General features: G+C 46.2%; 1 protein-coding gene across 1 annotated transcript in view; it reads right to left on the minus strand.

Annotated features, from left to right (window-relative positions):
• PAIP1 (poly(A) binding protein interacting protein 1) overlaps positions 1-16,390 on the minus strand; it is a 659,103-nt gene that overhangs the window by 227,421 nt on the left and 415,292 nt on the right. The window contains exon 7 of the mRNA XM_085638605.1: positions 4-121. Coding sequence (XP_085494731.1) covers positions 4-121 — 118 coding nt within the window. The remainder of the gene's footprint in view (positions 1-3; positions 122-16,390) is intronic.

A 16,390-nucleotide genomic window follows, 5' to 3' on the forward strand; every position in this document is an offset into this window, starting at 1 on the left:
TACCATAAAATAGTTGGGATCATTGTCTGGTGTTGCTTCGCTGTATGTGGAGGCTGCATGAACTCTTCCCCAATTGCTTGACCGCAGCTCCACTAACTTCAAAAGCATTTGTTTTACATCTCTGCAGTAAAAAAGTGTGCATTATTGTAAACATTAAGAATCACAGCTCACAAATCTTTAACCTTTAGATGCACACAAGCTAAAATGAGAGCAAGTACAACTTGATGTAGGAATAACACTAAAAATGGCTACCAAAATGTGAGTACAACATACAGAAAGTTACCCAGGCACCAGAGTACTGTAACTGTTTCAATTTCACGTGACATCATCCAAAATACAAATTATCAGACAAATTAAGAAAATGACAACAACGTAGGCTAAACATGCCTATAGTTTGCTCGATATAAAATCACGAGCAGAAATATTTAGGTGTAAAAGATAAATAATTACCAAATTGTGCTTCATGAGAAATAGCACATGAAGGGGAGTAGGGAGTGCGAAATGTAGACCGTAATGGCTCCAAAGGTATACCACTGTTGGTTGGGACAACTAGTGGACATGATGAGACATTGGTGACGGTCAGGGCAAGGGTAGGCCAGTCCACGCGTTCAGAATCTCAATGAAGAGTATGGGATAAAGCCAATAAATTTGGTCGGTGGACTCATTCGATGAGCAAGGAGAGGAGAAATAATATTTAGGCATACCTTGGGCTAGAGTTTTGACCTTACATGCACTGGGTTCGGAGTGACATCAAATGGACAATGAGAGCGAAGCTTGAGTTGTGTATGATGTTACCATATATTTTATGTTATGTTTAGCCCCCAAAATCAGCAGCCTGGAATTCCTTTATGACGTAGCAACATTAGTTAAAACGTTCTGTTCCCCACTGGCACTACGTCATAGCAGTGAATTACTGGATTTAGAATCCAGTTGTTTCCACTAACGACCCTCTAAGAGATCGATACATAACAATCTTTCAAAGCCAACGATTAGCGTGAATGCCTGGATTCTAAATCAAGTAATTCATTGTTACGGTGTGGAAACGATACATAACAGAACTTGATACCCACTATTGCTACATCATAAAGGAATTCCAGACTGCTCTGGCAGGGCTCTCAGAGCACTTCGGGTATGTAAACAAATCAATCCACTGGTTTCGCTAAGGGAGGTCAATAATTTGTTAAGTGTGCAGCACTGCCCACTGTTGAAGCTGGTAATAGTCCTTGCTAGATAAAGTAAAGAGTACAATGGTGCAAAAAGGCTACATATGTAAAACTACAGAGTGCAGTGGGGGGAAATCAGTGGTGCAAGTAAGTTCCAAAAACTGCATTAATTGAAGCTAAAATTTGAACAGATACGAGTCAGGCTCATGTGCCAAAACAACCAACAAAAAACACGCCCTATATTTCTTTTAATGGCCTAATATAAGAAAGCTAACAAGTATCCAAATACCTGCAAACATGTTCGACTTGAGTTTAAGAAGTCAGTATCAGGAGAAAAAGTAAGTCAGGAAAAAGAACCAGTGATACAGCTAACTGTGGGAATTAAAAACACGTAAGTGGGAGAAAGTCTTTAAGGCCAGATGAAAGTAGAACATTTTCCTACAACCGAAACTCTGAATAAAACAATCAATGTACCATTCGAGAAATGTCTTTTCATGGTCACAGAAAAATTTACAATTTGACATGTACTATACCAATAATTTGTTTCTTTTATAGGGTCATTGGGCTTGGTTACTAACCAAGCAAAAACATATATAGTGGTCTGCAAACCTTGACAGTATTAGATGAGGGGTGTATTTTTTAAAGGCAAAACAGTGGCACAGACCAGGATTTTTCTTACTTGGGGGTAGTCATGGACGTTAAGGGCAATTGGGGACCCTACACTGCTTGTGTGTGTCAGAAATATTTAAGCTCAGTGGGACATATCTTTAATTTGGCCAAACGCATCAGGAAAAACCCGTTGCCCCCCTTTTGGAGATTTACAAGAGAAAGTGTTTCCCAGTTCTTACATATGGTTCATCTATCTGGGGATACTCTAATATAAGCTTTCTAAAAGGTGAGCAAAACAGGGTGCTTTGGCAAATTCTGGGTGTTTGTCCAGCCTGCTCTATTTTTATTACGCTTCAGGAGCTGGGAATGGATTATGCGGTGGATTTTATAAAAGTTGGCCTCCCTGCTTCTGTGGTGCTCGATTTGGGTTAAATCTACATGCCTCACTTAATGAGGAGATTATTGAGGATTGTATGTTGGGTGAGAGAGCCCTGAAAATCCCTTGGTTCATCTATGTTAGGGCAGAACTGGTGAAGCTGGGAATGCCGACCATTTTTACTAACCCAAGCTCAATAACTAAATCAGACTTGACCTTGGTTACATCTGCTTTCAAGTCTAGTATGAAATCCAGTCGAGAGGAATTAGAAATAAGAAAACTAAATGTTGGAGAGTATCCCTCCATATTTGGTATGGATTGATGGGTCCTAGAAGAGACTACCATTAACCAGGTTTAGGTTAATTGGTGAGGAGCCACCTTGGGTTGCCCCTTGGTCAATTCGATGCAACCAGAGTTTTAAATTGCCCCTGTGACGAATCCTTCCCACAAATATTGTTGCATTTTACTTTTTTCTGCCGATTTTATCTTGTTTTTATCAAAAGGTTTTAATTCCTATTACTAAGTCAAAGGGTATTAATGATTATTATTATTGTGTGCTATTGAAAAGCGGACTATTGTACGGCGAACCACTTTAAAGTATCATACGAAGGCAAGATAATAATATTGCCTATTACGTAACATGTACCGTTGTAATATGACCAACGATTAACAATCCCTGTATTGTGAAACGATGACTATCTTTAATAAAAAATAGGTTTTAAAAAAAAAAAAGTCAAAGGGTATTAAAAGTTTGACTATCTCTGTTTTATCTGCAGGAACTAAATTCCCCATCCAACCGCATCAACATTTATTCCTTTCTGAAACATGCCCTAAATAAAAGGAAATAATTTAAATTTTAATGGAATGGATCAATTTGAGGGGGTTAAAACTTTTGGTTTGGGGAATAAATGATTTGTGTTTGTTGATGATCTCTAATGAATCGTAACTCGGTTGTGTATGTAGCTTCATTTGTGGGTTGCTTACTATAACTTTTCTTCTGTAACTAGTGCCTAGGCTAGAGCGACAGGAACTGATTTGTCTGGCTTATTGGTATGTATTGTGGAATGGTGTGGATATCTTAATGTGAATTCGTTTTATTAGCAACGATCATGATGTACGCAGCTCCGTACATTGTTTTTATGACATGAATTTGCAACTCTTTTGCTTTTAATTTTATGTGCAACAGGGATTGATTTGCCTGGCTTATTGGTATATGGCGGAATGATGGGGATATCTTAATGTGAATCGGAATTTGCCTAGTTATTATGACGGTAAGTTCCAATTCTATTAAGGACACGGAGGCGAGGATTATGCTTATCCACTCTCTTCGCTTTATTCTGAAAACATACAGCAGCCAGAGAGATGTTATCGTAACCATGAAAAAAGTAAACAATATACAAAAAACTACAACTCCCTACAACCAGGGAGGCACACTGTAACGTAGTCCATCATCTGTGTTCATCGTCATGTACAAGTTCCTCTGACAACTTCCTCCCATCCTCTTTCTTCGCTGCTTCAGCCAGATGAGTACACGTTTTGTTTTCTCTCATATCTTGGGGCATAACGTTACTTGTGTTTTCAGTGCTTTCATGTTTGGACAGTGTTATTGTAGCTGTGCAATCTTTTCGCTGTTTGTTTTTCAGCTCCCTTTGCCGTCCGTGGGAACGCGTCTCGCTCCTTACGCGGCCGGCTTCCCTGTTGCTTGCGGCGTTATTCGCGGCCGCTAGGGGGACTCTAACGTCTCGTTGCTCTCGCGGCACGGTTCTTCAGCTGAGGAGCGCGCCGCAAGAGTAACGGTCATTGAGCCTTGCCCCTACTACCTCACCCTGACGTCCGCGTTGCGGATTGTATGCCCCAGAGTCTTTGACGCCCCTGGTGGGGTCTGTAAGGCGGTATTATAACCGCGGAGAACGCGCTGATACCAGCGTTGTATGCACCTTGCCATTTCCCACGCATTGCGCGGGCGGTTATGTTCAAGTTGGGCACATAATTGTTTTTCCAACGCGCTGGGGAGGTAGATACCCAGTCAGGTTTGCCCTGAGGGTGTGTGCGCGTTGTGGGTATTGGTGCACCCCTATTTTGTATCCCTTTGGGCTACCCTAATCATTGCAGCCTCTGGCCTGCGCTAAAACTTACCTGCGTGATTGCGTTGTGTTCCTTTTCTCTTGTCAGGGACCTTGAGTGGTGGTTGTGTATCTCTAGGAATACTTACCTTTCTTGTCATGGCTAACCAATCTGAATACTATGAGGAGGAGGTGCAGGAGTACCTACCTTTTAGTGACGACTTTTTTGATGCTGTGGATGACTCCATTTACCGGGTGGTTAATGAGGTAGTGGGGCCTATGGAACAACGGCTCTCCGACAAGATAGTCCAGGAGTGTAATAGGTTGGCGGCGGCGCGTGGGGGCGTTGGGCCCGCCACTGGAGACGGTCAGGAGGTTCCCCCCCCACCACCCAAGAAACAGCGTTCAGAGGGTGTAGATGTGGATGCCTTTGCGTGCCTTAAGTCTGCGTTTTTTGGCGAAGGCGACCCCACCCGTTCCCATCACTCCTTCGGAGACTCCGGCCCAAGACATACCAGACCCCCCATCCCCGGCGACGGATAACGGATGTATATTGTTTACTTTTTTCATGGTTACGATAAAATCTCTCTGGCTGCTGTATGTTTTCAGAATAAAGCGAAGAGAGTGGATAAGCATAATCCGAAGCCTCCGGTCCTGACATAGAATTTGTTTTATTAGCAATGATCATGATGTACACGCCTCTGTACACTGTTTGTTTTTATGACATCTGCAACTCTTTTGCTTTTTATTTTATGTGCTTTTATGTCTAATTTTTGTATCCAAAATAAAGTGATTTAAAATTTTAAAATTGACATACTTCATACAAAATAATACATGACAACCAGGATTATTCATACAGAGTAACTGTTAAAAACCAACAGGTGTTTTGTGAATAATAGCTTCATTAGAACTGTTCAGAAAAATAAAAAAAGGACAAATTCAAAACAAATAAGAAAACAGAATAGCAACTTATTAATTATGACCACAGTAACTGTTGAAAGATACTGTGGTACGTTGCTTCAAGTTAAATAGTGTATGTTAGAACAAGGAGTGTAGAACATGGAATGGTGAAGGCTGCTGAGGAGTCATTGTCAACAATTATCACTGGAACAAAATATCATCTTTCCATTAAACTAGCATCACTAGCATCACTCTACGGCGTCCATCAAATGGTTCCTTTAAGTTATCTTAAACTTTATATCACAGGTAAAACCATCAAGAATCATGGTTGTCCTGTATTATTCTGTATGAAGAATCATGTCAAATTGCAAATTCATCTGTGACAATGAAAAACATTTCTATAGTTCAACATTCATCTGTGACAAAAAGACATTTCTATGAAATATTCACTGTTCAAGGACTTTTATTGTCTCTTAGATCATCAGTTGTTTCTGCTTGTTGGTTAGATGAAGCTTTGCCACTGGAAGGTAACCAGTGATTTGAGTGTTTAAGGCAGGGAGATTTCCTTTGACTAATGAATGGAATTTTATGGGGAAAAACTTCTTGCAGAACCAATGAGACTAAATAATCTTTAATTTTCTTTAATTTTGAAGGCTGTAAAGATTTGAAGAAGAGAAACCACCTTGAAATTCTCCTGAGAAATTTGTTGACAAACATCAGGGTTTAATAAGGGCCTTAAACTCCCTTTCTTTGAAATAAGGAATTAACAAGATTAACAGTCCAGCTATACAATAGCTCCCTTGCCTAAAAACTCTGCCACCGTTTTCATCAAGAAGTGAGGGTGGAGAAAGGGAGACAGGGACACTGAGAACAACTGGAGGCTTTGAATTGAATGGCACAGAACCATCCATGGCAATTATCTGCAAGACCCATTGGTCCTAGGAAATCTCCTGCCACTTGCTCAAAAATGTGTCAACCATACGCTGACTGGTGTCTTATAATGTTGCCAAGCCTGAAAGTTAAGCGACCTTGCAGAGATTATGGCTCATTCTGTTGCTGAACTTTCTGTAAACTTCTACTGCTGAAAGTGAGGCACAGGTGCTTCTGCAATATGTGCTGCAACAGACTTCTACTGGTTTGGTGCTAATAACCCCGGAACCTCTGGTACATTTGTAAACAAAAAAAATAATTTAAAAAAAAATAACTTACCTTTGGTAACAATATATCTGGTAGAGACATATGTTAGTTGTAGATTCTTTACCATAGAATTTCCCCCAGGCATCAGTCTGGATCTGGAGATTTTTTTCTTCAGCAGTGCCCCAGCATCGGTCGTCGGAGTCGTGAGCACCGTGATGACATCGTAGGACCTACTTAGACTCTCAACACCACTTTCCAAGCCAGAAGCGCAGAGCCATGAATGACCCTGGCCACTGGAGCGTCAAAACTAGGGCCCTTTAGGGACAGTCCCTATCCCTAGAAATCAGTATGCAGAGCAGGGAGGATGGGTGGGACGGTAAGGAATCTACAACTACATATGTCTCTACCAGATACATAACTACTAAAGGTAAGTTACTTGTTCATCTGATACAGACTATTAGTTGTAGATTCCTTACCTAAGAACAGATACCGCAGCAATAGCATCCACGGAGGATGGTCTGCGAACCGAGATCATACCAGAAAGTCCTGGAGGACTGAACGTGCAAAGTACCCATTCCTCTGGACTTGGCTGTCCAGGCAGTAGTGTCCAGTAAACATATGCAAGGCGGTCCATATTGCTGTCTGACAGATGACTGGAACTCAACGTGCCAAGGCTGTGGTTGCCGCCTTTGATCTGGTGAAATGTGTACGCAACCCCACAGGAGGGTCCTTCTTCACCAAATCATAGAATATTTTAATACAAAGAACAACCCATCGGGAGATGGTCCGATTATGAACAGCCCTACCTTTCTTGGCACCCACACAGCCAATGAAGAGTTGATCATTCACCCAGAAGTCTTTTGTGCAATCAAGATAAAAAGACAATGCACGTTTTAGGTCCAGACAGTGGAGTCTCTCCTCCTCCTTGGAGGGATGCAGGGGTGGATAAAAAGGAGGGCAGAGTGGTAGATTGTCCCACATGAAAAGGCGTGACGACCTTAGGAAGTAATGAAGGCTTGGTCCGAAGCACTACTTTATCCGGATAGACAGATAGAAAAGGGGGCTTTGAAGATAAAGCCTGCAGCTCATTCACCCTGTGAGCAGAAGTGATGGAAACAAGAAAGGCAGTTTTGAAAGTCAGCAACCTGAGGGGACTGTTGATTTGGCAGCCCGAAGAAAAGCAGAGGTGGCGGCACTGTATCCTTTAAGAGGGCCCAAAGCAGATTCCTGCTGGGCCAAGGAAACAATATACAAAAGGACTTCAGATAGAGGAGAGGAGAAGGGGGTCAACAGCCTTTGCTGTGCTCCATGTCACAAATTAGTTCCATCTACAGGCACACACTGTTTTAGTGGAGGGACGCCTGGCTGCCAAGATAACATCACAGGGTTCGGGCGGTAGGTCGAAAGCTGTCAACTGCCGCCGCTCAATCTCCATGCAAGGAGGTGAAGACTCTTAGTGCCCAGTCCGGAGCTGCAAGAATAACTTGAGCCTGGTTGCACTTGATCTTCTTGAGCACTCTGGTCAGAAGTGGTACAGGCGGGAGAGGGGTACAGGAGGCCAAAGCTCCACTCATGACGAAAAGCGACGCAGAGTAAACTCCAATGCGCAAAAGTGCTGACATTGCGCGTTCACTTCAGAGGCGAACAGATCTAACCAAGGCTTTCCCCACCGCTGAAAGAGACCTTACGCCACCTCCAGATGGACACACCATTCGTGACCGACAAAGCACCGACAGCTGAGTTCGTCCACCCTTGCGTTCAGGGAGTCCGCCAAGTGTTGAACGACCAGGGTTATGTCCTTATGCTCCAGCCATGTCCAGAGGCAGAGAGCCTCTTGACAAAGGGTCCATGACTTAACCCAGTTTGTTGTAGTACCACATGGCGGTGGAATTGTCGGTGAACACCTGCACCACTTTCTCCTTGAGAGAGGGAAGGAATGCTTTCAGTGCTAGTCTGATCGCCCGGAGCTCCAAAAGGTTGATATGGAGGTCAGACTCCACTGGAGAGCAGACGCCTCTGATCTCCGCCTCTCCCAGGTGGCCACCCCATCCCAGAAGTGACACATCCGTCACCACTGTCAGATCTGTTTGGGGAAAGAAGAGGGATCTGCCCCTGACCCAATCTTGGTTTGTTAGCCACCACTGCAGTTGGTGTGCAGTATCCTCCGAGATCCAGACGTAGTCTGAAAGATCCCCTGATGCCATGAGGCCCAGCAGCCTCAGAATCATTCTCACTGAAATCCGAGACAGAGGCTGAAACATCTGCATTATAGCCCGAATATTCTGGACACGCAGCCCAGGAGGATAGGCTCGAAACTGCACTGTCCAGAACCGCCCGATGAAAGGGAGCATCTGAGAGGGAGTCATGTGTGACTTCGGCACGTTGACAGTGAACCCCAGTGAATGCACGAGGTCCGCCGTAGTCTGGAGGTGGAAGACGACAACCTGCGGCGAGCCTGCGTTCAACAGCCAGTCGTCGAGATAGGGGAAGACTGGAACCCCTGATCTGCGCAGATGAGCTGCGTCCACCACCATCACCTTTGTGAACACCCGAGGGGCATGGTTAAGGCCAAAGGGGAGTACGGTGAACTGAAAGTGCTTGCGGCCCACCGTTAACTGAAGGGAACATCTGTGGACCGGCAGAATGGGATATGAAAATAAACGCCCTGCAATTCCAACGCCACCAGCCAGTCTCCTGGGTCAGGTGCAGACATAACATGCGTTAGGATGAGCATTTTTTACTTCTTCTTACGGAGGAAGAAGTTGAAGGCCCGGCGGATCAAGATAGGATACATGCCTTTGTCCTGCTGGGTACCAGAAAGTAGTGGGAATAACAACCATGACCTACTTCTGGTACAGGGACCGACTCTATAGCTCCCTTAGTCAAGAGAGCGGATACTTCCTGGCAGAGAAGTGCCAGATGATCCTCCGTCATGCGATCGTAAAAAGGTGGCATGAGGGAGGGGTAGTCTCAAAGGGGAGGGAGTATGCCCTCCGAACTAACTGCAGAACCCTCCTTTCCGACGTGATGAATTGTCAGTGGAGGAGGTGATGGCAGATCCTGCCTCCAGCTCGCGGTTGATGGCCCTGAAAAGTCAGACTGGGAAGGTTTGGAGGCTGTAGAAGGGAGGGAAGGGTGGACTGGCCCGCTTGCTGGCTCCCTAACCCACAAGGACACTGGGTCCCACGCAGGGGCTGGACAGCTGGCGTGACGTGGCTGGGGACCCCTTCAGTAGCCGCCAAAGCCAGACTGAGGTGAGCGTGAGGTAGTCGAGAGGCCCAAGGATCTGGCCCTAACGCAGAATCCTTGAAGCACTCAAGCTCTGAGTCAGCCTTGTCGCCAAAAAGGCGAGTGCCATCAAAGGACATGTCCATCAAAGAAGACTGGACATCCCCTGAGAAGCCAGAAGTCCTCCACCAGGCATACTGTCTAACAGCTACCAACGTGGCAATCGTTCTGCCCAGTGAGTCGGTGGTATCAAGTCCACATCTTATGGTGAATTTGGCTGCGTCTCTCCCATCTGCAACTGCTTGAGAGAGAACGGCCAGGGCCTCCTCCAGGCATTGAGGCAGCACCTTCGTGACCGTATCCCAGATAGTATGGGAGTATTGGCCCAAGAGGCATGCGGTTTTCACCAACCTCCAACGCCAAGGTGGAGGAAGAGAACATCATCTTCTCAAGATAGTCCAGCTTCTTGGATTCCCTATCTGGGAGAGCAGAAAGGAATGCGCCTTTTGATGAAGAGGCTTGGACTACCAAGCTCTCAGGGGAGGGGTGTTGGGTCAGGAATGTTGGGTTGCTGGGGCGGTGGCAGCGGGCAATCATCCTATCCACAGGAGCCCCTTGTGCTGGGCTTGGACCAAGTGCGCAAAAGGACATCCGTGAGGGCTTCATTGAACAGCAAAAGGGGTTCAGAAGAGGAACCCTTAGGCTGAAGCACCTCTGTCAGGAGGGTAGTCCTGATTGCCACCCTAGGGAGCTTGAGGTCGAGGACCTCGGCTGCCCTCCTCACCACCACAGTATAGGAAGCACCCTCCTCTGTAGCCACGGTAGGGGGAGAAAGCAAGCCAGTGTCAGGGCACGTGTCCGGACCACTGGCATCACCCAGGTCCATTCACCAGTCTGGTTAAAGGGTCCAGTGGCCCCTCCCAGTCCTCTTCCTCACCTTCTGGCCCAAAAGGAATGCCAGGAATGAACACAGGAACCAAAGTCCCTTCCAGTGTTGGAATCAACACCAGTCCTGCTCAGAGCCCACCTTGTGGAGGAGGATGCGGTCGGCGTCGACCGGGGACACGGTCGAAGCCAGGAGCGTCAGCGTTCGGATAGACATCAGCGAAGGTAGAGTTAGATCGACGGGCATCGATCGGGATCTAGGCCTGGCTCAATCAATCAATCAATCAATCTGTGATTTATAGAGCTTGCTACTTACCCGTGAGGGTCTCAAGGCGCTGGGGGTGGGGGAGGAGAGGGTGGTGTGCAGCTCCAGATCAGTTGAAGAGCCAGGTCTTGAGGCACTTCCTGAGGTGTGCAGAGCAGGGGAGCGTTTGATGTTGACTGGGAGCTCGTTCCCGGCCTTTGCTGTGATGTAGAAGGCTCTTCTGCCTGCTCTGGTTCTGTGGATGCATGGGGTCCCTGCCAGGGCGAGGTCGGTTGAGCAGAGGTTCCTTTTGGGTACGTGGAAGGATACTCTCTCGTTGAGGTATTTGGATCTGATGTTGTGGAGTGATTTGTAGGCGTGGGTAAGTAGCTTGAAGGTTACTCTTTTCTCGACTGGGAGCCAGTAGAGGTCTCGTAGCTGCTGGGTCACGTGCTCATGTGGTGGGGTTCCGAGGACTAGTCTGGCTGCGGTGTTCTGGATGGTTTGGAGCTTGTGTAGCAGGGTTCTGTTGATTCCGGCATAGAGGGCTTTGCCGTAGTCCAGTCTGCTGGTTATGAGATTGACGGGGACCCTCCGGAACTGGAGCTGCTGGCGTCGCAGTCCCCGACCGACTCTGCAGGGCCTGAAGGCATGCCCAAATATGAGGTACAAGGCCTTATATAACTTTGGATCTGGGCAGGAGACGCTCCGGCTCACAGAAATGGAGGTAGGCGTGGAGCAGTCTCATTATTAGGCTACAGAGACAGAGCCTTCAAGGGACAACGCTTGGGATCCGCGTCGTGGCAGCCGACCAACAGGGAGAAGCCGAAGAACGCCTGTGCAATTTTGACTTTTTGTGCTCCCCTGACTATTCTGTTCATCTCCCCAATGACTCAGAGTGCAAGGAGTGTGGGTTTCGCTACCGCTTGAGAGCTTCTCCTTGATTGAGAACGGGAGCGACGCAGAGCCGAACGCCAGGCCTCCAGCAGCTTTCAGGACCGCTCCGGCAAAGCCTTCGAGTTCATGGCCCCGCACTCAGAGCATGACTTTGGGTAGTGGTCGTGCTCCAGACACCAAAGGCACATGAGGTGCAGATCTGTCATGGACATCATCTGGTGGCAGGAACCGCAGGGCTTGACACCGGTCCTTCACTGGGACATCCTCTACGCACCAGGAGTCTATGACTCGAAAAAGACGATGAGAAAAAGTCGAAAAACGTCAATCAAAAAGTAGCTAGGGGTAGCTCTCTCTGGATCTGCACTAGGCTGGCGAGAAAGAAGAAAGAAGTGACATCAGTGCGTATGGGCGACGTCTATGTAGGTCCCGCGGAGTCATCCCAGCGCTCACGATGACGGACAAGGAGCCGACCAACGCCACCTAACAACGTGCAGGGATACTGCTGAAGAAAAAATCTCTGGGTCCAGACTGACACCCGAGGGCAATCCTAAGGTAAGGTATCCACAACTAACAGTTTGTATCAGATTCTTTAAATAGTGAATGCAAGACCAATGCTCCTTGTCTGGTCTTATTTTTTTTCACCCTGCTCTCCAAACAAACTATGGAGATCAAATGACATGCCCAGAAACTGAGATGGAATGACCCCAGGAAATCCAGTTTTGGCCATCCAAATGTGACTACACAGTACCCCTGCTGATCCTGCAACACACAGAATCACCTATATCCAATACAGACGCCATGGACTGTTGAGACATCACTAATCATACTTCATTAACTTTGTAGTGGATTTTCTAGAGCTCAGGCAGACTTTAAACAAGTAAAACTGCCTACCACAAAGAATGTCCATTTGTTGTGCGTTCATGGGTTTTAAAGACACACTGCCTGAAGCAAACTTCTTCAGGCCCAAAGTGCCTAATCTTTTCGCTGCTATCTATTGAAATAGAAGAAAACACTTCTGATTTCAACTTAGAACACTAAGTTTAAACTACTAAATTCTCAGGAGTAGGATGAGAAGACAATTAAGGTTTATCTGCTGACGCTGCTATATACTTGTAACCACCACTCTTGACAATGCTGCAGTCGGCTGCTCGTTATACCAAGAACAAACACCTGACTTTTACCAGTCAACTGTAAATACAAATAATTTTTTTCTAGTGTGCACTCTTCAGATCCAGGTGCATTAAACTTAGGAAACATGCCAAGGCCACTTGAATTCTGCAAATCTTCCAACAGTGATGCCTCAGGATCTAATGGTGGAAGCCAATTATCAGTCTCACTGTAATCATCATCATTCTATAAAGAAAAAGATTACTTCAGAAAAGGATCAGTATCCGAGCTATATTAATCAATCCTCCTCTGCACAGACGGCTTAAGTACAGCATGAAAATACGACTCTTTCAGATAAGTCTATCTTCTTTCTGGCAGTGAGAGTGACTCAGATTTACAAAGTGAAGTCAGAGCCAGACCCATCACTGAAATTGGTGCTGAAGACAATGGGGAAAAGGAGTCTTTGTAATTGGCATCTCCTCCTTAAGCATCATAATCGAATATATGGGTGGGGTAGTTACAAATACTTTAACAGCCAGAATAGGCACATCAATGGGGGTCCTGCCAAAACTCTCTAGCATAGCATGCTTAAAAATTGTGGTATTGAGGGGTCCCTAGCTTTTGATTGATCTGGGGTTCAAATACTTGAGCTAAATATGGCACATATTAAAATGGTAACCAGTTGTGTTAAAGAAGGACTCTCACCAGTCAAAACAAAAGGTAGATTTAAAAGTCTGACTTTAAAATTAGATGAGTAACTTCTAGAAAATACGTCAATGCAGAGGCGAGGAACTCAGGATGAGAAGAACAAGTTACATACCGTACATAATACTTTCTGCTGGACTCTAATTCCAGATTACTCACTTTCAGAATATCATGGAGTGGATAAAGACAATTCTCTGAGCAATGCTTCCACATATTGGTAGGGGGCGCCGTATGGCTCTGCAGACACACTATACAGTTTCAGACGTGATAAAGCAGAGGCTCATATGTGCCACCCCTGCACACTGACGTCAATTTATTTTATGTTCTTTCTCCTTCTTCTTCTGTTGGTAACGTAGAACAAATTGTGTGACTGAGTGAGATGCTTCCTAATTTGAGACATTTGGTAAAGAGGCAATGCCACAGAATCGGGAGGTTGGACGACATTGCAGAATCTGCAGATAGAGAGGAATTACAAGTAAGACAGTTACTTAAAGTTAACTTATTCTCCTGACGGAAACTTTTAACCTCAGATTCCTCAGCTTTAGAATGCTTAATATATCAGTACATCCCAATGGAGAGTGTGGGGGGTGAACGAAGACAAGTCTTGCAGGACTGAGCAGGGAAAGTGACCTTTCTTGCCAAACCTGCCTGTCCAGGCAGTAATATTCTGAGAATTCATGAACCAACAACCACATTGCAGCCTGGCAAATGTCCAGAACAATAACCTCATGTGGTAAAGTTGTGATAGTGGCTTTGGCCCTGGTGGAATTAGCCCGTGGGAAAATAGGTGGCTACTTGGCCAATGGGTAGAAGGTTTTAATACATATGGCTATACACCTTGTCAAGGTCCTCGTTTGCCCCACAGAAACCAGCAAGGAGCTGATATCGAAGGTCTTTTTGCAGTGGATATAAAGCCCTTTTCGGTGTCAAAACAACTGAGTCTCTCCTTCTCTTTCAAGGGGTGAGGAGACCACTAAACCCTGACAGACTGCTGTTAAGTCCAGCTGTCCCGCAGAGGTAGAGGACGCTGTGACTCCCTCTGCCACGACCCCAGAGGGCCGTGGCCCCAGCCAAGTGCCCTTTTTACAATATATTTTCCTAGGAAGATGGTGGGGAGGGGTAAATGGGAACACCACCTCTTCACTTTAGTAAACAGAGCACTGGAGCATGGTCACTGGGGTGCTTAGGTGACGGTAACCTAAGGCTTTGTCAATTCCCTACTCGGACGGTATTGTGTATGTCTTTGAGCGAGAGTCCACCTAACCGCTGGAACCTGGACCGTAGAGGAGACCCCATGCTATTCAAGGAGAGGAACTGGGATAGAGACACCCCCTGTAGAATCTGTGGACTTGTTTTGTTTGTTTTGACTACCTGCCTTGCCTATTTTCCTTTCTTTAAACGACTCAATGTGACCACCATATGACATTGACCTTCCCAGAGTGTGATGAATCTGGTAGTGTTCCACAATAATAAAGGACACCTACCTATACAAACCCATCGGCGTGTACTTCTTCCTTGCCCCTAGTGACCACAAGGCTTAAGGGGCAAACAAGAATAGGTTTGTATGTCTTGGACATTAGTTAAGTGAAAACCAAATTAAGGTCTCACTGCAGCTTCACAATAGGTGCAGTTAGCAACATGTGGTTCAGTCCCTTCAAAAATGCATCAAAATTGGCGACTTAAAAAAGAAAGGCAGATACTGTAAGTTGGCCGAAAGGGCCAACAAATAACCTTTATCTGTGGTCGAAGCACGGCCTTACTGGGCCAGTCAAAAGACAAAAATCTTGCTTGTAAGGGTTGCACTTGACGGACGGAACACCAGACAGCAAATAGCCAGCTCTCTAGGGGCCATACAAGCCTCTTGCCAATCATCATATCCTAAGGCTCCCACGCCTCCATCCCATTTCTGACGAAGGAAGTCGAAGTTATAAGGGCCATGGATAATCAATGAATGGTAGGTTCAGGTAATCGTTCCCTTTCCCAATCGCCCCTTGAGTATCTTCTCTTCCATTGGGCTGTGTTCCAGAGTTTGTGTGTCGGGAGGGAGGTGTCCTGCCAAGGCAGGTCACATTTGGAGATAACGAAAAAAATGTGTGTGAACTAGAACGTAGTGTTGCAGCAGTTCCGAAAAGGACATCAACACCGTCCCCTTGTAAACGACGCCCAAATATATGATGCCTATCCAATCCCACTGATGAAATGCCTACAAGGACAAGAGCTGACAAAGCCATGAGCCGTGCCATAGAGGGGTGAGTTTGGTTAGTCTTCGGTCCCAGCAAATTAAGCGCGCCTCTCTCCAGCAGCATATTATCACCCGGGTGCTGGGGGGCACATCTTTGGTTGGCTACCGGGTCTCCATAGAGATCGTCAAGCAGGCCCTCGAATCCCAATGCATGAAGCTCCAGGTGGTATGCTGCCCACCCTCCTGTAAACCATTCGTTAACAGGCACCAGTTGCGCAGCCAGGTGGTATGCGCGATCAGAGATTCCCTACTCCCATCAAAAGATGATTCGCACGACGCTGCAAATACCACCCTGTGGCGCTTTCCGGCCCAGATAAAGGAAGTCAGCTTGGAGGTTAGGGAGGAGAACCATTATCTGGGTAGTTACAGAAAGTTTGCTAGTATATATAGGTACCCAGGAAGGCACATCATTTTAGAAAGCGTGCTGCGACCCATCGGGTTGAGCGGCAACCGCTGCCAACAGTGGAGGTCCTGATCAAGAGGCAGCTAGGTCCTGGAAATTAAGATTTCATGCTAAGTGTGGGAGGTGGGATATATGAACCTCCAGGTATTTGAATGAACTGCTCCGCATTGGAATAGTTGTACACCAGCAACGCCTCTTTGCATCTCCTCTCACTTTTACCAGTACCGATTTGGCCTGGGTTAATATGGAGGCCAGAGACTCAGAGTGTCTCTGAGGAACAGCAAGACATTTTCGGCGTACAGCGACACTATCTTCAAAGCTCACTCCCCATCTCCACCCACTGATCTGCGCATCGCAGCGGATGAGACGTGCCAATGGTTCGTTGGCTAAGGCTAATAAAAAAGGAGAAGAGTGGGCATCCCTGACTGTAG

The sequence above is a fragment of the Triturus cristatus genome, chromosome 2_1 (genome assembly GCF_964204655.1).
Source record: "Triturus cristatus chromosome 2_1, aTriCri1.1, whole genome shotgun sequence".
NCBI lineage: Eukaryota > Metazoa > Chordata > Amphibia > Caudata > Salamandridae > Triturus > Triturus cristatus.